Raw genomic sequence first — 26,172 nt, 5'->3', positions numbered from 1 at the left:
ACAATAGCCAAAAGATGGAAATAACCCAAACATCCACTAACAGATAAACAAAAGTGGTATAACCATGTAATGCAATAACATTCAGCCATAAAAAAGAAGTAAAGTCGGGCTGGGGATGTGGCTCAAGCGGTAGCGTGCTCGCCTGGCATGCGTGCGGCCAGGGTTCCATCCTCAGCACCACATACAAACAAAGATGTTGTGTCCACCAAAAACTAAAAAATAAATATTAAAAATTTCTCTCTCTCTCTCTCTCTCTTTAAAAAAAAAAAAAGAAGTAAAGTTCTGCCACATCCTACAACATGGGTACAACTTAAAACTGTTGTGCTAAATGAAATAAGGAAGACCCAAAATAAAAATTGTTGTATCATTCTATTTACATGAAATATCTAGAATAGACAAATGTACAGAGAATGAGAGGTTACCAGGGGCTGGAGAATGGGGAAACAGAAATTGCTTAGATTTGAGAAAGTCTGAATTTGATTTAAAAAAAAAATTTGGGGGGGGGGGATAGTGATTATTACTGTACAGCATTGTGAATTAAATTTAATACCATTGAATTGTACACTCAAAACAATGGTATGCCGGGTACAGAGGTGCATACCTATAATCCCAGCCACTTGGGAGGTTGAGGTAGGAGGTTCATTAAGTTTGAGGCCAGCTGAGCTGCTTAGAAAGAATCTGTATCAAAATAAAAATCTGCTTAGAAAGAATCTGTATCAAAATAAAAATTTAAAAAATGGGGCCTGGGGATGTAGCTTAGTGGTACTGGGGTTCAATTCCTAATAATGCAAAAAAAATTAATTCATTAATTAAAAATTAAAGTGGCAAATTAAATATATTGATACACTACCACAATTAAAACAAATTACTGGCTGACCAGTCAGCATGCCAATTGTGGTTGATGATGAAGGGGAACTGCTGGAGACACAAGATGGCCCAGCCACTTTAGAAAAAAATTTGGCAGTTTCACTGAACGTCAAACACATACCCACCATATATATGGTCCAGTCATTCCACCTCTGATATTTTACTTGTTTAAGTGAAAAGAAAACTTGTCCCAACAAAGACTTACATGAGTTTTCATAGAACCTTTATTTGTCATAACCCAAGCCTAAAATATCAACAGATGAATGCATCTACTAGATGCATAGTTAAGATATATCTATATGACTGAATACTACTAGAAAAAAAAATTTATGCATACAACTTAGGTGAACCTCAAAGTATTTGGGAGAGAAAAATTAGTCAGATCAAAAATTTATATACTGTATGGTTCCATTTATATAAAATCTCTAGGTAATTCAAAATAATCTATAACGAGTGAAAGAAGATCAATGATTCTGGGGGACACATAAAGGTGCCAAGCTTCTAGGGGTGATGGATACATTTACTAACCTGATGTGGCAATGGTTTGCATGGTGTATACATATGTCAAGGTCCATTAAATTCTACACTTTAAATATGTGAAATGTATTACTTTTTGTTGGTTTTTGTTTTGAGGGACAAGAGTTCACTCTGTTGCCCAGGCTGGCCTTGAACTTGTGGCTCAAGCAATCCTCCTGCCTCAGCTTTCTGAGTAGTTGAGGCCAGAGGTGCACACCATCATCCTGATCTGTACAGTTTACTGTGTATCAAATCCTACCTCAATAAAGCTGTTTAAGAAATGAAAGGCAGCTGAAGTTTGCAACTGATAATTCCATGTCCCCCCCACGCCGCACCCAGTAGCACATTAGTTTTCCCTAACTTTTGATTCTTTGAACAATTTTAACAGAACAGCTAAAAGCAATTGCATAATGAATTGCTTGTCCTTTAGGAGCTACAGTGTCATCTGACTGATCCAAAGCTATTTTTATCTTAGGAAAAGAGAAATTTATTTTTGTAAGAAAATAATTGCTCTTCCACTTGCTTTCAGTTCATGCTGGAGCAAAATTAACCTGTCGAGAGTAATGGCTTTATTTTACAAAGCCTAAATTGCTTGCCTATGGAATTCTTGAAACAAATTAGTTTTAGTGGAACTGGGTGTCCTTTGAAATTCTCCATCATTAATTTAACATCTGCTTATTTGTTTGTGTCTTTCATATTAGCAACTGGTGGGTGTAATTCATTCCAGATGACAACAGAGGGCCATTCTCACTGATTCCCAGGACTCCCATCCTCCTGGAGAAGATGGCTGTCCTGAATCCGTTCCAGCAAGGAGTCCCTGGACTGAAGTCTTCCATGCCTGGCTTCAATCTACTCTCACTGCTTAGCATACCATCTAAACCTCCCCCATCATCTGAGGCTATATCCCATGGGCTCCCACTCATAACCATCATTCTGACCCCTGCCCTTCAGAACATCCATAGTACATCTGGTCCATGGAGTACCCACCTAGCAACTGACTACTCATAACAGCATTTCCTTTTACTAAGCCTGGGCTGTGTGCCTGGAGCCGTGTCTTAGTCCATCTTCTGTTGCTACAATACCTGACACTGGGTAATTTATAAAAGTTTATTTGAGTCATGGTTCTGGAAGCTGAAAAGTCCAAGGCACTTGGTCAGCATCTGGTGAGGGCCTTCTTGCTGAGTCATACTATGGCAGAAGGCATAAAATGGCAAGACAGAGCTCAGGTCTCCTGTTTCTCTCCTTATAAAGCCATTAATGCCACCAAGGGGGGCCTCCAGATGGCCTCATCTAACCCTAAATACATCTAAAGACTCCTCCAAACCATTAAGATATAAATTTGTGGATTAAGTGTCCAGCATAAGAACTTTCAGGAGATCTTTAGACTATAGCAAACCATAGCAAACTGTGCCTAATCTGTCTTTCATCCTTCAGAAGGCACTACAAGGGAAACATTTTTTTTTTAAATTCATGTTACACAAATGAAGAAACTGCCCTTGAAGCATGCAACTTGTCTGATTTGGGTCAGTTAGGAAACAAACCCCCTTTCCATCATCATTCCTCCTCCCTGAATTTCCAAATGCCCTTCAGTGCCAGTGCCAGCCTTAGGGAGTACCAGAGGAAGGGGACTCACTTTCTGAGACCTGCTGTGTGACAGACGTTGCAGGCACCTGTCTGTATTCTCATGTATATCTCAACCTGCACCTGGCATCAGCTGGCACTGGTAGGTTCAGTGTTTACCTGTATTGCTCTGCCAGCTAGGTTGACAATCATGGGCCTCTTTGGCTTAAGATGATTTTGGATAATGCTCTAAAATCCCAAATTAACTGACTAGCCACACTATGTCTCCTGACTAAATCCCCAATCCTCATATGGATTAAAAACCTGAGCAAATAAAGGAATCCTCTTTGTTTCCCAATGACCTGAAGTCAGACACCAATTCTACGCTGGCCCAACAGCTAGGACCTCCTTGCTTCCTTCCCCAGCCTTCTGTGAATCTTTTCAGTGGGAAGAGAGGTGGTCCTGGCTCACAGGGCAAGGCAACTCTCAGTTCCTGTTGAGCACAGAGCTGGTGGTGAGCTTATCTAATCTACCCTTAACATGCTCTCCGACAACAACCTGGTTCATCTAGACCAAAGTAAAAGCAGGGAACAGAAGAAACACAGAAAGGGTACCTCTGCTCTTATCTCTAAGATTCCGATTTGCACTCAAAGATGAACATCTGTCTTCCAACAAGGATTAGAATGGGCTTCAAACCATTCGTTCCCCTTATTATACACATGTGTGAATAGGACCCATTATCACCCATAGCAAGCAGAAACTAATGCCTACATGTCCACTCAACCCATGCTCATCTCCAGTAAGGGGCAGAGGACTCCAAAAGAGAAGTATGCGCCCTGTACTTAAGCAGCACAATTCAACTGGGGGGCCACAAGCAAGAGACAGATCTTTTGTTGATACTCAATTTAAACCTCCTCCTTGGCGGGGTAGGGTACCAAAGGAGGAGGTGATAAACTCAGTAGCAGGGCACTGGCCTCACTGCGAGGCCTGTGTTGAATACCAAGCACTGCAACTGAGAGGAAGGAAGGAAGGAAGGGAGGGAAAAGTGAGGTGGAGAGGGGGAGAAGGAGGGAGAAAGAAAGGGGAAGTGGAGGGGGAGAAGAGGAAGGGGACCGAAGATATAGCTCAGTTGGTAGAGTGCTTGCCTAGCATGCCCAAGACCCTGGGTTCAATCCCCAACACCACCCCCACCCCCCAAAAAAGTAAGAAAATGAATCTCACAAAATGTTTTGCATAAGTGTATTTTATAGATGGTGCACCTGAAGTGCTTGGGAACACAAGTCTTTTAGATTTTTTTTTTTAATTTTTGGATTTTGGTATATGTGCACATACATAATGAGATATCTTGGGAGTGGGATCCAAATCTAAACATGAAATTCACTTATGTTTCATATATACCTTATTCATATAGCTTAGTGGTAATTTTATACAGTATTTTTTAATAATTTTGTGCATGAAACAAAAGTTTCATAGAATGGAATTTTCCATTTGTGGTATCATGTCAGCACTCAAAAAGTTTTAGATTCTGCACCAGGTGTGGTGGCGCACATCTATAATCCCAACATCTCGGGAGGCTAAGACAGGAGGATGGTGAGTTCACAGTCAGCCTCAGCAATGGCGAGGTGCTAAGCAACTCAGTGAGACCCTGTCTCTAAATAAAATTACAAAATAGATTTTGGCTGGGGATGTGGCTCAGTGGTCAAATGCATCTGAGTTCAATCCCCGGTACAAAAAAAAAGTTTTAGATTCTGGGGCATTTGGATTTTTGGACTGGGGATTCCCAACCTGTATAGTGGTATTTTGATCTATGAAAATACTATGGCAGCTGGGGTATAGCTTAATGTGTAGTGCTTGCCTGGCATATGTGAGGCCCTGGGTTTGATCCCCAGCACTGGCAAAACAAATGAACGAACAAAAAATCCCTGTACTAGTTTAACCTAATCTACATAATCTAACTTATAAGGAAATAAGCTTGAAGTGGGACATAGTCAAGTGTTATTCACCAACTAGGGTGCATGATCAAAAGAAGTTTGGGAACCACTGACTTAGCTGGGAGGACAAAGGACATAGGTAGTCAGACAAATTCAAAGTGGAACCTCTGGTCTCCCATTCACTAGCCAAGGGACTGCTAGAAAGTTGATCCATTTTCCAGAAGGCTGTGCGTAATGTAGAGATGAGCACAGTCCTACCTCATGGGGTGAGTACCAATAGGACGATAACATGAAGTGCCTGCTCAGCAAAGGGTACAGTGAAATGGGATTCTCTGTGGAGGGCCCAGCACAGGAAGAGCACACAGAGGTGTGGAGCAAGAAGATGAGGTAAGTGGGACCCAGGGGGAGCCCTGGATAGGTTCTCAAACCTTCCTTCCTGGGAGAGGTACCTGACATATCCAAGATATCTAAATTGACAATCTCTAATTATTCCCTGGAATATAAACCCTTGGAGTTACCAGAGCTGTCTGTGTTAAATGTCATCCAAGCCCTTCTTTTTGCAAAGGTGCATGTTCCTCATCTCACAATGACTCCCAACAAGGCAGTGGAGCCCAGAGCTTCCCCCTAAGCTGAAGTCCTGCAGCAAGGAATTCTTCCTGCCCCTGCTCCCTGGGTTCTTCTCATGATAGGGTAGGACGCATAATAAAAATCAAGATGCAGGAAGGCTCACCCCAGTTCTAATTTAATCTTCTCCTACCCAAATCTGCCTTCTCCTGTTCTTCTCTCCACAAAGCCAGGCCTTGGAATGCAAAACACTGAGGAAGAAAAGGGCATATCTCAGCTCCGGTGCTCAGAGCTCTGTCTCTCAGAACTAGATTTTACATCCTGGAGTCTTGGTGACATTTGTAAAATGAGAATGATCACAATAAAAGCCTTTCAGGTTGCTGAGGATGAGCATAGCTGCAACTCATGGTGCCAGATACTATGAACACACAGATGGTCACTGAGGTGGGCACAGCTGCACATTTGACTCTGCCTTCTGAGCACCCATTGCAACATCTTTGCCCCCCCCCCTTTTTTTTAATAAAAGGCAGTCACAGAGTGGGGCAGATCAGGAGGAACCTCAGAAACTTATGGTCTCACATTGTGCATTCATAGGTGGCAAACCCTAGATCTGGAAAAGATTGACATGGTCAAGGTCTAAGGGTCATGTGTGGTTAGGTCCCTGCACTCAGTCACCATTCTCTCACCATGCTCAGCCTTGTGTTTCCTGAGACATTTCACCACAGTTCTGTCCTTTGCCTCTTCTGCTTCCTGGGGAGACCCTGGTATTACACTGTCCCCCTCAAGGCCATCCATGAAGATCAGAAATAGAAAGGTCCTTACTCCAGGGCAGTCATGTCCCTGAGCCCATGTTCCAGGACCACTCCCTCGCCTTTTACTTTTCATAGTCTCTCCAAGGAAAACCCCATAAGATACCAAGTAAATGCATGTAATGGCTAATTATATGAGTCAACTTGAGTGGGTGCCCAGCTTAACATTGTTGCAGGGTGTGTCAGCCCTCTGTTCCCGTTTGGGGAAGCTGGAGGGAACACAGGCTGCAGGTTAATGAGGACCAGGATACAGCAAGGCATTGATTCTGCAGCATTGACTATGACAGGATTCATCCCAGCAAGTTGGGCTCCACATAAATAAATGCTGGAAGTAATTAACCACTTTGCCGAATAAAATCAGTCATCTGTAAGATCTCCCCATTTGGATCAATCAATCAGTAAACTACATCCATGGGAGAGCATTGTTTAAAAATTTTATTTTACCCACAGCTTTTCAAAAATCAAATCTTTTGTAGAATATAATCTACACATGTGCCTTTTTCAAAAAGAGGTGTTTTAAATCAGTGAATTATGGAAATATCAACTTCAGACAGGAAGGCAAGAACATGGAAGCTGATTATCCCAGCTATGACTAGAAAACCACAGAAGAATATGCCTATTTATGTCCGGGTGAAAACCAGTCTTGCAGAGAGCTTCTCAAACTTGCAGGGCACATGACTTCCCCAGAATCATGTTAAAATATAGATCCTGCCTCCATGGATCTGGGAAGGGCCCTGGTAATCTGCATTTCTCCAGAAATAAGGCGGCAATTCTAGCCCAACTCTGGAGCAAAGCATGATGAACTCGAAGAATCAAAGGTCAAACAGATCTATGATGCAGGATGCGAATGTTCCTTCTATGGAAGAAATGTTTGTTCCCCAAAATTTATATGTTGAAACCTAACCCCCAATGTATTTGGAGGTAAGGACTTTGAAAAGTAATTAAGTCTGAAGGCAAAGCACTCATGAAAGGGTTTAATGCCCTTAAGAACAGAGATGAGAGTATTTTCCCCTCGTGAGCTGGCCATGCAAGGACACATCAAGAAGATGGCCATCTGCAGAACTTGAGGGGATCACTCACCAGATACCACATCTAATGGCCCCTTATCTTGTACTTCCCACTCTCCTGAGCAGCAAAAAATAAGTTTCTATTATTTATAAACCATTTTAAGCCATCTAGTGTGGGATATTTTGTTACAGCAGTAAGAAAAGACTTAGAGGTTCCTTTCTGATTATTTCATCTTTTCTGATGAGGCAAGAGAAATAACAACCATCAATCAAACCTTGCTTCCTGAATATTCTCCCTCTATAAGCCTATTCTTTGCAATGGCTCTACTGCTTGAGGTAGAGGGTCTACAGGGAGCAGCAACCATCTTGTGGACTCTTCATAGTGAAGTCAGTACAGGGCAGTACCAGAGAGCACTGAGTCTGGTGAGCTTAACATTGCAATACAGACTGGTGGCTTTGTGTAGAGAATGTTTAACAGTCACCAGCATAATAAACCAACAACCCTTATTCCTCTGTGGGACACCTGCTAATAATGGCAATACATGACAATTGGATTCCCTTTAAAACTGGAACTTTCCATTAGAAGCATGTCCATCTGCCTCTGCAAGTGAGGTAACTCAGCAGCCCTCAAAAGTGTTTACTCTGTGGTGCTTGCCCTGGTATTCTTGCACTGGGAAGGCTCAGGCTAAAGCTGCAGACTCAGCTCCATAGCCCATATCCAGATCTCTGCCTGTGGAGAATTTCCAATGACATCCAATCCCTCACTGCAGCATTAAAGCCATCCTGCCCTGTGCATGGGTGTTAAGTAACCCCCAAAGCCCTGGGCAAGGAAGGGGTTAATGAGATCAGCCTCCTTGTTCTGAGAACTCACTCTGAAGCCGGGAGCTCAGCCGGTCTGGTCCCCGTCTTCACAGTGCCAGATAGGTCTCCTCTAACACCCCAACACTCTAGCCTCTGCTTTTGACACCTCCAGTTCCATGCATCCAAGGCAGTCCAACTGACTTCAGGTAGAACCATCGCCTTTATCCTCAGTTTCTTCTGACTAGAAGAGCAAACTCTTCTCCCCGTAACCTCACCTGTGAATTTGTGTCCCAACCTTCCTCCACAGGCTATTGCATGGAAACCTTTTGTGAGATAGCCTTTCAGTGACAGGTAGAGCAACATGGGTGGTGATAAGGACGGTCATTGCCCTGAGTGCCCCCACCCCCGCCACCTACAAGACGCTGTGCAAAGGGCAAAAGAGAAAGACTTGACAATGTTCCATTTTGCAGGTGTTGCAATTGAGGCCTACTGAGATTGAATGATGTTCCAAAGTTGTAACCTAGCAAGTGCAGGAGTCAGACCCCAAAGCCTACTTTCAATGCTACACCACAGCCGGTCCCTGTCTTCAAGTGGCACTCAGTCAGGCTTCTCCTCAGACCCAACATCCTGACTCTAGAGAGCTACACCAGTGTTTTCCTCCCCAGGAAGGTTGTCCTTCCCATGACCCACTTAAACTAGCAAGAAGGGACCAGAAGAACAGAAAACCACAGGGCCATGCCACTGCCACACAGGTGTGATTTTATTACCATTGCATACAGACTAAAGGGATGCATGGGTAACTTCTGTTTGCCTGCTATGCTGGCCTTTACTACAATTGGATTCTCCTGGGAATTCTTGGTGGAGGAACTGGGTGGGCACTGCTGAGGAGCTGCAGGAGCACCATCCTCCACCCTGAAGAAACGACCCCAGAGTTCAGGGGTGGCCACTGGGAACCTAGGGGCTTAGTAGGTCTCTTGTTCCTGGGTGTCACAGAACCACACACAGGCTTCAGTTTGAACCTTAGATCTGCTTTACTTGACAACTCAGATTCCTTAACCTTGGCAGAAGGTTTTCTTTTCTTTTCTTTTCTTTTTCCAGTTTTAATTACAGTTCTCTAAAAAGCACCAGGCACGTAGAAGTATCCAATAAATCTATGAGGTGAATAAGACTCTAGCAGCCACACAACCTGGACATTGGCTCCCTCTGGCTCAGCTCCAGTAGCACCTACCATGCTGCACCTTTTTGCCTTCCCACTAGCCTCCCCTTGGGTGGTAGAATGGAGAGTGGAAAGTGAACACGCGGTGAAGGCCCAACTCTCTCTCCACACTGCTGCCCTATTGGTAACAGGTCATCATGCTTACCTAAAAACACAAATGCAACACTGCTGTACTGGTGGCCCCAGGGCCTTATCTTTTCCAAGTGCAGTCACACAGCAGCCCTGAGTACAGTGTGCCTGACACTGGCCATGACTCAACACAAAGCACTCCTACTACCTTCAATAACCTCAGGAGGACCCCTTGTGGATCCTCACCCATTCAATGAGATGAGAGCTAAGGAGGGCCCCAGCCCCATCAGCAGTAGAACAGACTCCTGGAGACCAGGCCTTACCATTTCAGGACCCTGAGGCTCAGTGTCTGTGCTCAACTGCAGAGGGCTCATTGTGCCTCTGGAGAACTTCCTGAAACGCAGCCAGGTGCAAAGGGGACTAAGCTGTTAGTGAGGCACCAGATCAGAATGCATCAGTACCAGAAGACACCTAGTCTAGTCAGGGTTTTGTCAAGACACTAAATCAGTGGGAAACTCTTGTCAAATCAGTGATCCTCTAGATGGGACCCTTGTGTATGGCATGTATGTATACGTATAGATATTTACATTATATTTTGCTCCTCCTGATTTTCTGGCATCCACAGTTCCATTAGACAGGCAGCTCTGCTATGTAGCACACTGCAGTCAAATTTTTTGGAGTCATCAAATCACCTCCTACCCCTTCTGGTCTAGGGAGCCATTCCTCATTTTTACCACAGAGCTCAAACATGCCACCCGCCACTGTAGGCATTTGAGCCAGAGAGGGCCAAAGTCAAAACTGTGATTTGGGTTTGTCATTCTAGCAATCGCTGCTGCAGAATGTAGGGTGGACCCGGAGAGACTGTACAGACTGCAGCAGCCCTGAGAAGGTACAAGAGGAGCCAAGTCTGGTTGTTGTGGGACAAAGCAAATAGGACACATATAGGCCAGACTGGGTATGGGGCAGTCAGAAGAGGGACCTGAATGAGCTGAGAAACAGACCAGGATATAGGACACAGAGTGTTGCAGGAGTAGATACTATGGGCACAATGCTGGGTTTGCTGCATGATTTAAGAAGACCTATTTTCAAGACCTGGTGGTGCATGCCTGCAATCTCAGAGACTTGAGAGGCTGAGATTAGAGGAGGATTGTAAATTCAAGGCCAGCCTTCACATCTTTGCAAGACTCCATGTCAAAAAAATAACCGGGGATGTAGCTCAATGGTGAAGCACTCCTGACCTCTTTGGATCTAGAGCAGCAATCAGGAAAGAAACTGTATTATCTCAGGGTGGGAGGCTTAACCCCAGGGATACTGGAGCATACATAGCCTATACCAAAGGAGTCAGAATATCAGGGTGAGCCTATTCCTTAGGGACTTCTAAAAGGCCCAAGAGGAACTGGTGGCACATACCTATAATCCCAGCATCTCAGGAGGCTGAGGAGGAAGGATTTCAAGTTCAAAGCCAGTCTCAGCAACTTAAAGAGCCTCTAAGCAACTTACTGAGACTTTATCTCAAAATAAATAAAAAAGGCTGGGGATGTTGCTCAGTGGTTAGACACAATTGGATTTGGTTCCTGGCTCAAAATGGGGTGGGGTGGCTAAGGGGGACTGATATTAATGACCACTGTGCACCAGGGGATATGAGGACCAACCTTACTAACTGCTGGTGGTAAGCGTTGGCACAGTGACCAGTTGGGGTAAGAATCTGACAGCTTTCACATATCTGAAGCCTTCCGGTACAGAAGGGAGGGTAATGTGTTCCATATGGTCCCACATGGGATTTTCCAGTGTCCTGAATTTGAGATATATTTGATGTGGCCATCTGGCTGGGTATCCCTGATGTAGGTGGGACTGAGAGGTTCCAAAAGACGTACTGGGTGTTGTTCCAAGGTCCTCTCATCCCCATGAATGTGATTCCAGGTCGTGCCCTGGCAGAATCCAGGACTTGGCAGCTGTTGGTCTGTACCCATGAGAAGGGTCAAGTCTTGGGTAACTCCAAGTGCAGGGGTCAGCATGACTGGGAAGTGACCAGAATCTTGAAAAGACAGAGAGAGGAAAGAAGCAGTCTACTACATGGGAAGATCAGTACCACAGGGCCTCCTGAGCCAAAGGTGGAGAATTGGGGAAAGAAGAGTGCCTGAACACTTGCTCCTGTTATAGAAGCTCACAGTGGTTAACTGTGAACGTTTTGTAAATGGTATAATTAGGAAAGAAAAGTGACTTCCTCTGCTTAAAATATAAGTAAATGTTTCTTGGTGCCTTCATGATACAGATGTGAACTTAGAAGCACAAGCTCCGGTCAGGAAGCCCCACCAGGCTAGCCAGATACAACTGTCACAGGCCATGGGGACCTGGAATCCCATCCCTTTCAACCCCAAGAGCACCCCTCTCTCCTCCAGGTCCAGGTCAGGACCTTGTGTTTCCAAGTTAACTCTCAGAAGAACACTTTTCATGACTGGTGGAAATCAAGTCCTGATTCCTTTTATAATGTAAAACAAACAGGGATTAGGAAAGACACAAGATATCATTTCCAGTGGAAACTGGGTCTTCCTTGAAGGAAACTCCAAGATCAAAGGGAGGTTTCAGTCAAGGGTTGAAAGGTTTTCCTTCTCTACTTCTATGGGTAATATTTATTAAAAACAGTTCTGGCTGTTAATACCTTGACTACACACACACACACACACACACACTCACACACACACCCCAATACTTAAAAGAACTCTAATCAGTTTTTAAAATTCACCCCATAAAATTCTTGTTCCTTTGATCCCGTCATTCACAGAGATTTTAATATGCAACATGCATATCTAACTGACAGCTTCCTTGGTGAAGGCTGCAGCCAGTCACCCTGCACCTGTGACTCTCTCTCAGCTTCCCCACTAGGCCTCACGTTTCCAGCCATAGATACATCAAGAGAAAGCATTTTCCTCTTCCTGGCAGTGGAGCGGACTGGAATGCAGCTAAGTTGGATCTGAGATTATTTATACTCGTGATAACGTTTCCATTCAGGAACGGCAGTCGTATTCATCTGAAAGTGCACTATTGAATTTGGGTTGAATTCGGCCCCCCTCAAATTCAGGTCTAACTTCCAGGACCTCAGAATGTGACTGAACAGACAGGCCTTTGAAGAGGCAAGTAATTTAAAATGAAGTAATTTGGTGGGCTTGGATCCAGTGACTGGTGTCTTCATCAGAGGGGATTAGGACACAGCAGACAGGGAAGACCATGTTGAGAGGGTGGTCACCTAAAAGCCAAGGGGAGAGGCCTCAGAAGGAACTGATCCTGCTGCAACCTTGATCACAAGCTTCTGGTCTCCACAACTGTAGGATAATGAATTTCAGTTCTTTAAGGCACCCAGTCTGTGGTACTTTGTTAGAGTAGTCTGAGCAAACATGTGTACATTTAAAATGTGGTCTATCCTATGTCTAAAAATGCCTCCAAAGCCTTTGGTTGTCTCTGTCTGTGAATCTCATCTGTTAACACCCATCAGAGCTTGAAGCTAAAGTGCCGGCTGGTGTCTCCATTCATAGACTCCTCTGAAATACAAAATGAGGAGGAACAGTCCTGTAGAGCAGGGTCCTGAGGTCAGGAAGCTAGAGTCTGAGAACCGGGGCAACACCAGCCAGTTGCTTTCTTCTGGTTCAACCCAAAGACTACCTTTCTTCCTTGCTTTCTTGGGAAGTTCACTTGTGGAAATGGGGAAGTGAGCTCTTGAATGCCTGCTCCATGCAGGGAATGGCCAGTGTTGTTAAAGAGCACCAGGGCCATGTGTTATTGGGAGCCTGATGCATCTGGGCTCAGGAGTGGAGCACAGGGTCACTTCTTACTATATAAACCAAAGCATTACCACTGCAAGACTGTGTCCTCACTGTACAAGAAGACAGACACCCTACTATGACCTTTGGGAATCAGGAACTTAGAAATCCCATTCCATCAACACAGGCAAGTCAGTGAGCACATTGTTGACCAACCACTACATCTATTAAGTAAATTTTTAAAAGTTTCCTGCCCATCAGATTGACTATACATGTCACTCACTGCTCAGGATATTGGAAGTGCACAAGCATCCACTATGATGCAAAACATCAAGGTTGAAATGTGCATGTGCAGAAATATTCTCAGCTGCCCCTTATTTCTTCCACACTTCACTATAGCTATCGTTTAGCCCAACCCTGCTTACACCAGCCTGAACATCAACAGTGATAGTTTCAGTGCTCTGTAGAGGTGGCCCCAAGTGAGCCTTACCACCTGGCCTTGAGCCCCATCTGTCTGCCTCAAACCAGGATCACTACTTACTCTGGCCACAAGCTGGGTCAAAAGGAAGATGTCTTCTGTGCCTCAGTGGCTCATCTGGTAAATGAGAATAATAAGAGGACCTAAGAGTCAAGAGAACTGGCATGCAGTGATCACTCAGTGAGTGTCAACTGGTGCTACTGCCTGGGGCAGGAGAGAAGGTGCCATAGTTTGGACCTTAAGTGTCCCACAAAGGTAGGCCCCTATGTTCCAGGATGGCAGTATTGGAAGGTGATGAAACCTTTAGGATACTGAAGGTACACCCTTCAAGGGGTATACTTTTCTCTTTCTCTTCCCAAAGAGGAGGTAAGTGGTTTTGGTCTGCAAAGTGCTCCTGCCAGGAAGAACTAGCTCACTATAGGCCCCCAAAAATGGGGCCAAGTGAGCACTGACTGGAACCTCCAAAACTGTGAACCAAAATAAACAATTTCTCCTCAATAGCTGATTATCTCAGAAATTTGTTCTAGTGACTGCTGAGAGCCATTGCCAAGTAGGTATGACGCATAGCATGACCCAGGTCATTTGCAGTGGTAAAGTGACCTTGCTCAAGGACCAGGGCAGATCCAGGTTTAGGGTGTATCCTGCTGGGATTAAGGAGAATCCCACTCCTTGGGTTTAGGGCGGTTCCAGGTTTAAGGTGTACCCTGCTGGGAATAGGGCGTATCCTGCTGCCTCAGGCGCTCCTGCTCGTTGAGTTCCCTTTGAGTTCTCGTGGGATTCAGAGAGTATTTGGGATTTTGCCCAGAATGTGATTGGGGCCCGGCCGGAACGTGAATTCCCCCAGAACGTGTTTGTAGAGTGCCGGTGTGAGTTCGAGAATAAAGAGTTGCTGTTTGAATCTACAAGGTGTGTGGTGGCTCGTGATTTTGTGCCCAGCCAGACTGCGGCAAGTGATAGAAAGCTGACTAACATGGAAGGGCTGCAATCTTTCTGAATGCTGACACAGCTGCCCCCAGTTCCAGGTTCTGGGCTGTGCCTGCTCCTGGTCTCCCATCAACCAGCAATCTGCAAGCAGCTTCTTATAACACCCCAGTTTCAGAGGATGTGTGGCATGTGTGCACACTCAGGAAAGGTAAGAGGCTCCCTCTTTGTGGACATCCAAAAACCACACCCCCACTCTGGCCAAACTTGTCTTTGATGCTTGAGACAAATGGTCTGACCTCAGGTTCAGAATCCCACCCTGCATCAACAGCCTCTTTCTGTTGCTTTCACCCTTGAAACGACAACAGGTCAAATACAGGAGAAGGGTTTCCAAGGCCCAAAGAGGTCTCCCTGTGCCAAGGCAGAGACGTCAACCTCAGAGTTTGTCCTCTAAGAATTTCCTGCCTACTGGTCAAGGCTCGAAAACACTTGATAAAGGCCGGATGAGCAAACCAACTATTTGAAGTTTTATCCAAAACAAACCTAGGTCTGTAATCCTTTGAAGTTGGCCTTCTTTACCACACAAATGAAAAGTCTTATTTTTTAGCCAACAGTAGGAACCACTGCTGAAACTCAAGGTGAATAATAACTTTTTCTTGTCCATTTTGTACCCAAAGACAAAAAGTCAAAGGTTTATTTTATTTGTTTTTTTTTTTAAATTTATTTTCATTCTTATTTTTTTGATGTTAGGGATTGAAGCCGGAGCACCTCAAATGCTGACTACGTACTATTTGGTTAAATTGTGTGTATGTATGTTTGGAGAGAGAGTGGGAGGGAGGGAGGGAGAGAGACAGAGAGACACACAGAGAGAGAGAGAGAGAGAGAGAGAGAGATTTTTAAGCACTAGTCTAGTTTTTAACCTAAGAAAGCTCACCTGGATGTACCCAGCACCTATTCTCTGAAACCATGGGGGGAAACTTCTCATTGCAGTCAATGATACCACCATTTCTTGGCCTTTAAAGTTGAAGGGGAGGGGAGAATAAGGCATTCTGACAGCAACACTGTACGACTGAAAACAGCTTTACTGAAAACCAACAAACTAGAGAAGTTGGCTTTTGGCCTGATCTCAGCTTGGATAAAATACTCATTTAGCCCATTAAGTCCCTTTTCAGCAGATGGATTATTCATGAGCATGAATAAAGTGAGAAAGACTTTATTTCAATATGAAGCCCGATTTAGATGTCAGGAAGCATGGTTTCACCCAGACCCAAGTAGGTAATGGTGTTTTCTGAAGGCAACTTTGAACCTTATTAGGTCCCCTTTACCACCATTATAAAACGTGCCCACCAATCTCACCACTTCCACTTTCATTTATGGATGGGCAAAACTCTTAAGGAACACTAACACCAAAAGGAGAACCAAAATACTGCCTTCCATTTGAGAACCATCTGCAAATAAGAAGTATTATATAACCTCCCCAGGAACACTGGGTGACAGGGGAAACAGACTCTTACAAATTCAGAAACAAAATGAGGACAACTGGGAGAATTTAAAACAGCTACAGAGACCAAGGATTGCTGATTAGTTTCATGTTGTACTTCATGGAAACAGAGAAGTTTCCTCTTTGGGGGCACGCTGCTCACAAAACAAGTGGAAGGAAAATGATACCAGGCAGAGGGCTCTTATCAAGGGACAAGGTATTCCAGAGTCTACCCAGCAGAGGATGAACTGTTTGAGCACCTTTCACCAAAGGCCTACACCTCACAATAGGTGTCAAAGACAACACAGAAGACACCAGATTCCCCAGTGCTCCCTTGCAGATCAATCCACTTCTAGAAGACTGTCTTAGCCCAGGAAAGAATGTTTTTGTTTTTGTTTTTTTTGAGAGAGACACAGAGAGAGAGAGAGAATTTTAATATTTATTTTTTAGTTATCGGCAGACACATCATCTTTATTTGTATGTGGTGCTGAGGATCGAACCTGGGCCGCACGCATGCCAGGCGAGCGCGCTACCACTTGAGCCACATCCCCAGCCCCAGGAAAGAATGTTTATACTCTCCTAAACCTAAAAACAAAGCGATAATTTGATGAAGCAAAATCCCTTATACACACACTCACATAGTCGCTTGCACGTATTTGTACACACCTATGCATACCCATACCTATGTGCACATACACTCATAGATATCCAAATAAACATACACACCCACCATCACTTGTGAGTAAAAGCTTAGTGTGAACTGGACAGATCTCACATGGTCACAAATACACAAAGCTTCAAACACTTTACAATTGCTAATGTGATTTAAGTACAGTTAGGAAATTTGGAATTAAGTTAACCCACCCCCAGAGTTTCTTTAAACAATGAAAATATAATTAAAGAGAAACAACATTTCACATTATATGTCACCTTAAACAGAATAAAAATCTCTTTTCTTTTGTCTTTTTTCCTGGAATAAAACAAAATAACTATTTCATTTTTACCACAAAAGGGCCATCCTGTTTGTTCTAATGCCATCTCATTCTAAGGTCATTTATTTTTTAAAAAAGTAAAAGACCAAGGGGAATGTGTGAGTGGGTGGGGGACACAACTATTTTCTACCTCACACCAAAAAACTAGAGTTAAATCTAACACACACACAAATTTTCAAGTTTCTACTTAATGTGGATAAATACTTCAGGTTAGCCTAATATTATCAACACTTGTGGCATTTTTTTTCATTAAGATCAAAGTGCTTTACTTTCTATATGCAGTGATTTTATAGATCATAGTTTCAGACCAAAAAACCCAGAGCACCAATTTCTTTTTTTCTTTTTTCTTTTTGCGGGGGAGGGGTTGCTGAGGATCAAACCCAGGGCCATGTATAAGCTAAATAAGCTCTTTACAACTGAGTTACATCATCCCCTTTACTCCACCCCCCCAAAAAGGGTACAACCAAATTTACATTTCCTTCCATGAAATATACACAGTTGATACTATAAAACATGGTATGTGTCCAATAATCCTATCACCTACCTAAACAAATTTCCTTGAATGTCCACCTTTGCAAGTGTTAACATTTTTATCTAAATAAAATTATTTCATTCTCAAAGTAGTTTCTGTCTTTCCTATTACATATTCAATATCCTTCAAGAAAATTATGTAATGGTTAACTTTGAGAATGAATATGTCCCCTTGTCTAATTTATGAGCTTGTTGACTATATTTCAATATGTAAAAGAAAATCATGAATCTTTTGCAAAGACTTAATATTAACCAATCCAATTAACACAACAAGACACCAAGCCAGCTGTTTTTGTTATCCACATAGATGATAGATTATGTTGCCTCAATAGATTTCACAGCTGAGAATGTAACTACATTTAATTAAAGACTAGCAAATTGGAAAGTTAAAAAAAAAAAAAAAACCCTCAGGCAAACTGTACTTTTTCCCCTCTAGTTGTCCTGTGGCAGACAGAATTTGGAAAGCATATGCAAAAACTTTTTTTTATTGTCTTCTAAATATTTAAAAATTGAAAGTTGTTTTTCTAAGCTCCCTGAATTCTGTCAAGTAACTTGGGGCGGGTCTGGCTCTTCTTCACAAAAGAAACTGCTTTGCCAACAATCCTCACATGCTAGGAATTTAGTAATGATGTCTACACAAGGTAGAGGTAAAGTCATACGACTCTCCAGAATCAGTGGAGATCTGGATATGAGGTACATCTTTTTGAGTTAGTGCTTCTCAAACAGTTTTCCGGCCTAAGGAAGTTTCCATACCCATTTTCTCATTGTACTCCTCATCTGCAGCACATGCCAGCGTGCATGCACACATGTGGACACACATCCACACAGGCCTGGAAAGATTTAGTGAAATTCTTCCTACAAGCCCAACAATTACTGCTCCAAATAGTGCTACATGAACAGCTGTGGGTGGAACTTGGATTGTGGACAGTAATCCAACTAGATCCACCCAAAAGACAAATGATCGGAACATATTTTCTAAGTAAATAAGCCAACATAGAAGTCACCTCTTGGACAGCTCTTCTCCAACACTGACGTGGCCTCTGGTTCTGGGCTCTCCTCAGGGATCCTTGCCCTACCTTCCTCCCTCCCTTGTCTTAAATTCCAACACCCACCTGACATTTCATGGCTCTGTTTCTGCATTATCAATTACTCTTAGTACTTATCACTTTAAACTTCTACCTTTATTATTTATATAAATAGTGCAAACACTGTGAGGGGAAAAATGTTTCCCAGATTTGATCAATGCAACACCTAAAATACCATTTGATCCATAACAAATGCTTGATATTTTTGAATGAATAAAACTTCGCAAAATTTTTTAGAAAATTTATTTTTCTAATAAAATGGACTTGTATGTAAATTGATATAATTAGGCAGCTCCTAATTCTGCAGAAATGACTGTGCAAATGTTAGAGTAGATAGAAATTCTACCCATATAGAGGATGGATAAATGCAACTTCAGGACAGGAATGCAGGACTGTATGAATGTGCCTGTGAGGAGTCAGGAGATGCCTAGTACAGTAGGGAACCTCTGGATACTGGAGACCCCTCCATGACAACCTGAGAGATAACAAAACTCAGACCCTGCACACTCCACTCTTAATGGTAAATGGGGAAGGGAAAGGAACCTTGAGAGAATCTCTTGACTTCACTTTTCCCATCTATACCATGATGTAATAATCATTACCTCACAGGATTTGCTTTTTAAAATATGTAAAATTGTTTCAAAATATTCTCTGTATTACAAATATGATGGACACAATAAGCCCTGGCACCCAGAATGCCTAAATGAATGTGATTAAGGTTCTGAGAGGGGAATATCCAGCATTGGGGCTCCTCTCTTAATTCTTGGACAATGTCATTTGACTAACTTTTAAATCAAATCTTCATTAAGTCTCCAAATCTAAGTTGCCTTTGACAGAGCCTTGATGGCTGGCGACTTAAGGTTCTGGAGCCATCTGTCTGGTATCTGGGTCCTTGTCCTTGGATTCTGGAGTCTGAGTAGGACATGTCACCACTTTCCTGCTTCTCTTGCTTCCCTGTAACCCCTCAACTCTGTACAGCTTGTCTAATGCTGTTCATTAAATGCGGCCCTATTTCCCTCTCTGGCCTGTGTCTGAAATACCTGGCACGCTCTTCTTCTCCATCCAAACATTCATCTTTTTTCCTCATCTGGAGCACATGCCACACATGCCTGGGAAGAGTGAGTGATGTCTTCCTAAAGCCTAGTGAGTCCTGCTTCAAACAGTACTTTCTTAGCACTGTACCCCAAACAAGCACTTCATCTGTGATCTGGAAACAAAGAGTGTGGGAAGAGGAACTAAGTTCTGCCTTGCTGGTAGAGGGTACTGGAGGAGAAGGGGGCTGGCCTTGGTGTGTATGTGCATGTGTGTTTGTGTTCTCTGCTGTTTGGTCCCTCCAGGTTTCTGCTAGACTTGGCATGCCCCACACTTTCTCCATCTCTCAGTGGAGGGTAACCAAGAGCCTAGTGGATGCAGGCTGTACTCTAATCCAAGCTGCTGCTCTCTGCAACCTCTCCAGTCCCCTCACATTCCAAGGCCAAGGTTCCTCAGGGAAGCTGCCTAAAAGCCTGCTGCCAGTCTTCATCTTGGTCCACTGAAGTAGCCAGGGCTGCCTTACTGGGCCACATACAGAGTTTCTGCAAACGTCCCCAGGGCCTGGCCATGGCAATGCCCCGTGGTCCACAGTTGCCCAGGCATTGAGCAAGTTCTAAGCCTTGGCACCTACCTGTGGATGGCATCCCTATAACCTCTATGAAAGAGTATCAGCAAGTTCCACAAGGGCAGTCCCTTTGTAGCTTTCCTGCCATTCTAGGAACCAAGGATGGGCCTTCTGAGTGGGGAGGGGCACGTCTATCTCAAGTCTGTGACAGCCCCTTACACAGTCTTTATTTCTTACTATAAATCCCTCCTTAAGAATTCTTACCAGAGTCATGAAATTCATTTGAAACAATAAGAAGCCCAGAATAGCCAAAGCAATCCTCAATTAGAAAAGTGAAGCAGAAGGCAACACAATACCAGACCTTAAATTATACTACAGAGCTATAGTAACAAAAATACAATGGTATTGGCACCAAAACAAAAATGAAGACCAATGGTACAGAACAGAAGACACAGAGACAAATCCACACAAATACGGTTATCTCATACTAGACAAAGGCACCATAAACATACACTGGAGAAAAGATAGCCTCTTCAACAAATTGTGCTGGGCAAACTGGAATTCCATATATAATAAAATGAAATTAGACCCCTATCTCTCACCTTGCACAAAACTCAAAGTGGATCAAGGACCTAGGCATTAGATCAGAGACCCTGCACCTACTAAAAGAAAAAATAGGCCCAAATCTCCATCCTGTCGGCAATAAGACTCCTAAAGCACAAAAAGTAAAATCAAGAATCAATAAATGAGATGGTATCAAAGTAAAAAGCTTCTTCACAGCAAAGGAAAAGAATGTGAAGAGAGAGCCTACAGAATGGGAGAAAATTTTTGCCAATTGTACCTCGGAAAAAGCACGAATCTCCAGGATATATAAAGAACTCAAACACACCAAAAGAAACAAACAAACAAATAACTCAATCAATAAATGGGGAAAGGAACCAAACAGGCACTTCCAGAAGAAAAAAAAAAACTATATGAAAAAAAATGTTCTAGCAATTAGAGAATGGCAATTATCTGTATACTATAGTGATGCATCCACATCAATGTTCATAGCAGCTAAATTCACAATAGCTAAGCTATGGAACCAATCTCAACAGATGAATGGATAAAGAAAATGTGGTATATATTCAATGGAATATTACTCAGCCATAAATAAGAATGAAATTATGGCATTTGCAGGTAAATGGATGGAACTGGAGACTATCATGCTAAGTGAAATGTCAATACCAAAAAACCAAAGGCCATATGTTGTCTCTGAAGTGTGGATACTAACACACAACAAGGGGGGCATGAGGGACACTGCAGGGAATAGAAATTCATTGGATTAGACAAAGGGAAACGAAGGGGGGATGGGAATAGGAAAGATAGTAAAATAAATCAGACATAAGTGTCCTATATTCATTTATGAATACACAACCCGTGTAACTCCACATCATGTATAACCACAAGAACAAGAAGTTATACTCCACATATGTATAATACATCAAAATACATTCTGCTGTCATGTATAAAAGAATTTTAAAACATTTTAAAAAATTCTTGCCAGATGCAATGTCTCATGCCTGTAATCCCAGCAGTTTGGAAGGCTGAGGTAGGAGGATTGCAAGTTTGTAGCAAGCCTTAACAACTCAGAGAGAACCTCTAATTGAAAATATTAAAATGGGCTGGAGGGGTGTGGCTCAGTGATTGAGCAGCCCTGGGTTTGATCCCCAGTATTCCCCAACACCTAAAAAAAAAAAAAATCCTTTACATCAAACTTCCCCTGGTTGAATTGTGTGATTTCTGTCCCATGACTGAACCCTGATGGATATACCCAGCCCCTGCATTAATACCACATTTACCTATTATTCTTAAAGAGATATAAATCTCTTTTAAATTTTCCTATAGAATTCAACACTTCCAATTGGCCATTCATCATCAAACTGATAAAATACTACTTTGCATTTGACAGAAGTCAGCACAGTTATCAGTTCTTCGCCTGTCTGAGACTAGCAAAGTCTAATGAAAAACTCACTTGCATGTTTTTGGCATTTTAATGTTGCAATGAGAAGCTCAGTTTCTCATTTGTTGAGCTTTTAAAAGCTAGAGACTCACTGTCTTTATTTTCCATGGGTAGTTCATAAATTTCAGAAGAATAATATATAAACAGGAATTTTGGTACCAGGAAAAAAAAATGTATTTGAACCTGAAGGGAAAGAAAAACAGCAGGGAGGAAGCAGAAAGAAAAACAGTGTACCAATAAGGGAACCTGCCCATTGAAGAATTTTGGTGCTGTTAAAGAGACTTTTATTAAAAAGTCAAAATTATTTCAGTTAATTTTGGCTAGACTGACTAAATTACAGCTCACTCTATTCACATCCTCAGGCCTTTACAGGGCCCTGAGGAGGGTGGTGTAGGATGTGCTGGTCTGCAGCCTTCCTTGAATTTTAAACATTCTACTTACAAACGACCTGTTTATATAAAGCACCACTGAACTATAAAGTGCTGCGGTTGTTTGGGAAATAAATGAGCAGGGAGGCTTTTGAATAGGACAGGGTTCAGAAGTTGAAGACTAGAGGATATGACACAAGGAAGTTATTCTTGAGAGTGACCAAGGAGATCTGCCTGTGGCTTTCCCCTGCCCTCCACCCCAGCATGAACAGTCTGCTCCCAGCTCTTGGATTTCACCATCCTTTTCCCACTGTCTGCAGTTTTACCAATTAGGTATTTGTGTGTATTCCTTTCAGTGATGTCATCTTCTGCACGTGGGAGACTCCTCTAGGAGGGGGACATTTGAGCCTCTGCAGCCCTCCTCTTCCTCAAAACTCCCAGTGAGATCATGAGAACTGAGAGGGGACCCTGTCCCCTGGCAGATTTCAGTGTTCATTCACCTACTGACTTGTCACTTGGAGAGGAGGCAGGGACTTTAGGCTCAGGGAAATCGAGGAGGCCTGGTGGAGAAGCCAGGGAGTGAGGTTGACTTATTCCCACAATTTACTAAGACAATAGGTGGCACCTAGGGATGGCACATCTATTAATAAACCAGAACAGCACAAGCTGGAAACAGCCTGGAGGGGTCCCTAACAAAACACTCATCAGCTCTCCTGATCTGGGATGGGATGAAACACTCCATCTAAATAATTTTTTTTTTTTTTTAGATTAGGGTCTGGTTATGTTGCCCAGACTGGTCTGGAAATTCCATTCTCCTCCCTCAGACTCCCAAGTAGCTTGGATTATACATGTATGCCACTGAGTCTGGCTAATTTTTTATTTTTATGTCTGCTTTGCCTTATTCCAAGAAATATTTGTGGTAGCTCTGCCACAAATAAGGAAACCATGGTAGAAATAAGCAAGAGTAGAACAATAAGCTACAGGCTTGTCATGAGGTGATGCACTTGGAGTGGTCTAACCTCTGGCTCAAGACCTCCCACTTGCCAAGGCAAGGTGTGAAGCCTACAGGAAACAGGGACCTATTTGGCCTTTTGGAAATGTATACAGGTCCTTCACTTACAAGAGTGACCAAGGGGGAATTGCACAAATGTTTCTGGGCAGGAGGCATCCCCCTAAAATTATGCCCAATGAACTGTTCCACACAAAATGCCCTTCTCAAGATCCATTAACTACGAAATGAAGCCAATTGCTCCAGATAAGCCCAGAGGATTCTGATTCTAAGGCCAAGAAGAACCCCCTACTAGACCCCCCTCTGAGATTATGGAGAGGTCTCTGGTGACAGAGAAAGAAAATCCCCAACATCATCCTCCCTGTACATGCAGGAACTCATTTCCTTGGACCACTTCTGAAAGCATCCTTCAGGGTAGGCCAATGGCCAGATCCCCAAGGCATGCCTCAGATGAGCAATCCAGGACAGGACAGGGTTAGGAGGAGGAGGAGCCTTTGCAGAGCACATTTTCCTGCTAGACACCTCCTGATCTCCAAGGATTCATATCACTTTAATTTCACCTAGTGTTAGCACTGTGTGTCCCCTGTATAGACCTGGAACGGGGCATGGACAGAAAGTTAAGAACCCCCTGGTGGAATTTGCTTTTCTTGGCCAATAGACTTTATTGTGAGTGCATGGTCAAAACTACTTCCCTTCCAACTCTTCACCCCCCAACCCTGCTGCACAGTGGCTGGTACATACCTGAGACAAAACTCAACTGTGGAAGACATGGTGCTGATCTTAGAAACTCCCCTAGAGAGAAAATGTTCCTGAGCTACATGCTGGGAACAGGCCATGGCTTCTGCTACACTGCCATCTGATGAACAGCACCATGGCTCAGTAAATGTTCCCTGTAACTTTACAGGGTCTCTAAATAACATTGTGAGAAACTCATAAGTGTCCAATGGAAATTAGAGGTAGAAAAAGTAAGTCCTGCTCCCCAAATTCACAGGTTGATCATGGGATCAAGCAGGCAAGAGTTCTCTCAGACTCTCAGTTTCATCTATATGAAAATAAGCCTAGCCTGACAGAAGAGAAAATGCAGATGCCCTGACCCCTCCAGAGGGGCCACATGGGAGAAACTGTATGGCCCAGATGCCTGTGATGTCCTGGAAACATGAGTCACTTACAAGCTCTGAGAAGCCACGGACCACTTGCCGTCGCTTCAGGTTGGTCTCTCCATCCAGGTTGGCAGTCTCGATGTGACACAGCCCATCGGGGTCACTGGAGGAGAGCAGCAGAATGTCTGCAGGAATGATCTCATTGCAGCGAAGACGCACGAAGTCTCCCACACGGATTTCTTTCCAGAATCGGTTCACATACTTCTTTTCTTCCCTGATAAAAAAAGACTTTAGTTAATAAGACTAGTAAGAGGTTGATCACAACTAAACTGTGATGAATATCTGGAGGCCAACTATCAAATTTTATTTTTGTACAAGTTGGGAATTTCTATAATAAAAACTTTTTAAAAGAATATTCATAAATCCACATATGGTACAACTCCATTTATATGAAATGTTCCAACAGGCAAAGCTATAGAGACAGAAAGTGGGTTAGTGGCTGCTGTGGTTGAGAAGGGAAGTGAAGATGACTGCTTAATGAGTCAGGGTTTTCTTCAGGGGTGAGGAAAAGATTCTGGAACTAAAGAGTGGTTATGAGTTGCCCAATATTGTGAATGCACTAAATACCATCGAACTGCTCACTTTACAATGGTTATAGTGACCACACCGACACATATACCCAAAAGAACTAAAAGCAAGGACTAAAACTGGAACTTGCAAGCCAATGCTCACTGCTATGAAACTAGAATTTCTCCATTCTACTGTTGGGAGGGGTCTAAGCCTATTTTAATGTTAGCAGCTAAAAAACGCAGGGGGTGCTGGCCCAGCATCACTGAGGGTCAGTCAGCAAAAGTGGATTCTGCTCCTCTACCATCAGGTGGTGTGTTGTAGCTCTTCAAGGCAAACTATGCCCTCCAGTTTTGCAGTAGACCCCAGAAGCTCACCACCATTTTCTTCTTTTTGGGTCCTTGTGTCATAAATTCAACAAATGAAATCCACGGATGAGAAGAGTGACTACAAAAGAGTAGGATTTATTCATGTGGGAAGAGACAGAGCTCTCGAAAGATGAGGTGGGATCCACGGTGAGAGGGGACCAGAAGGAGTTACCAACTCAAAGTGTGCTAGGCTAGGGCTTTATATAGCGCTTGAGTCAATGCTATTGGTCCACATTTACGCTAATCAGGTTTTGAAAATGTACTAACACTGCTGGTTAAACCTTGAGTGAATTTCCATTCAGGTCTGCCCCACTTCTGTTTTCTTGCCATTCTGCCTGCAATTCCAGCTTCCCAAGAGGTTGATGTTGGCAGATTGTGATGCTCAGGAGTTGCAGGTTGCGTCATTATGTGAAACGGGTGTCTGGCTGGGCCAGATGACAAGTCAGCACGTCCTGGCTTGCATTGTCCCTGCCTCACTGTGCCCCAGCTGCATGCTAGCAAGAGAGATCCTAACACCCAGGGCCAGTGGGCACTGCCCATGCTCCAGCCACCTGGGCCACATCTCCACCACTACACTAC

At 43.4% G+C, this 26,172-nt stretch overlaps 1 protein-coding gene across 1 annotated transcript in view; it reads right to left on the bottom strand.

The window, feature by feature from the left end:
• Atp10a (ATPase phospholipid transporting 10A (putative)) overlaps positions 1-26,172 on the bottom strand; it is a 183,253-nt gene that overhangs the window by 74,961 nt on the left and 82,120 nt on the right. The window contains 1 exon segment of the mRNA XM_046428816.2: positions 24,728-24,932. Within this exon segment, the coding sequence (XP_046284772.1) occupies positions 24,728-24,932 (205 nt within the window).

This window comes from Marmota monax, unplaced genomic scaffold, assembly GCF_021218885.2.
Source record: "Marmota monax isolate L192 unplaced genomic scaffold, Marmota_monax_Labrador192_F-V1.1 WCK01_AAM20220418_F8-fsc00179, whole genome shotgun sequence".
Lineage (NCBI taxonomy): Eukaryota > Metazoa > Chordata > Mammalia > Rodentia > Sciuridae > Marmota > Marmota monax.
Note: the sequence above shows the minus strand (reverse complement) of the source record. Positions and strands in the feature narration are given on the sequence as shown.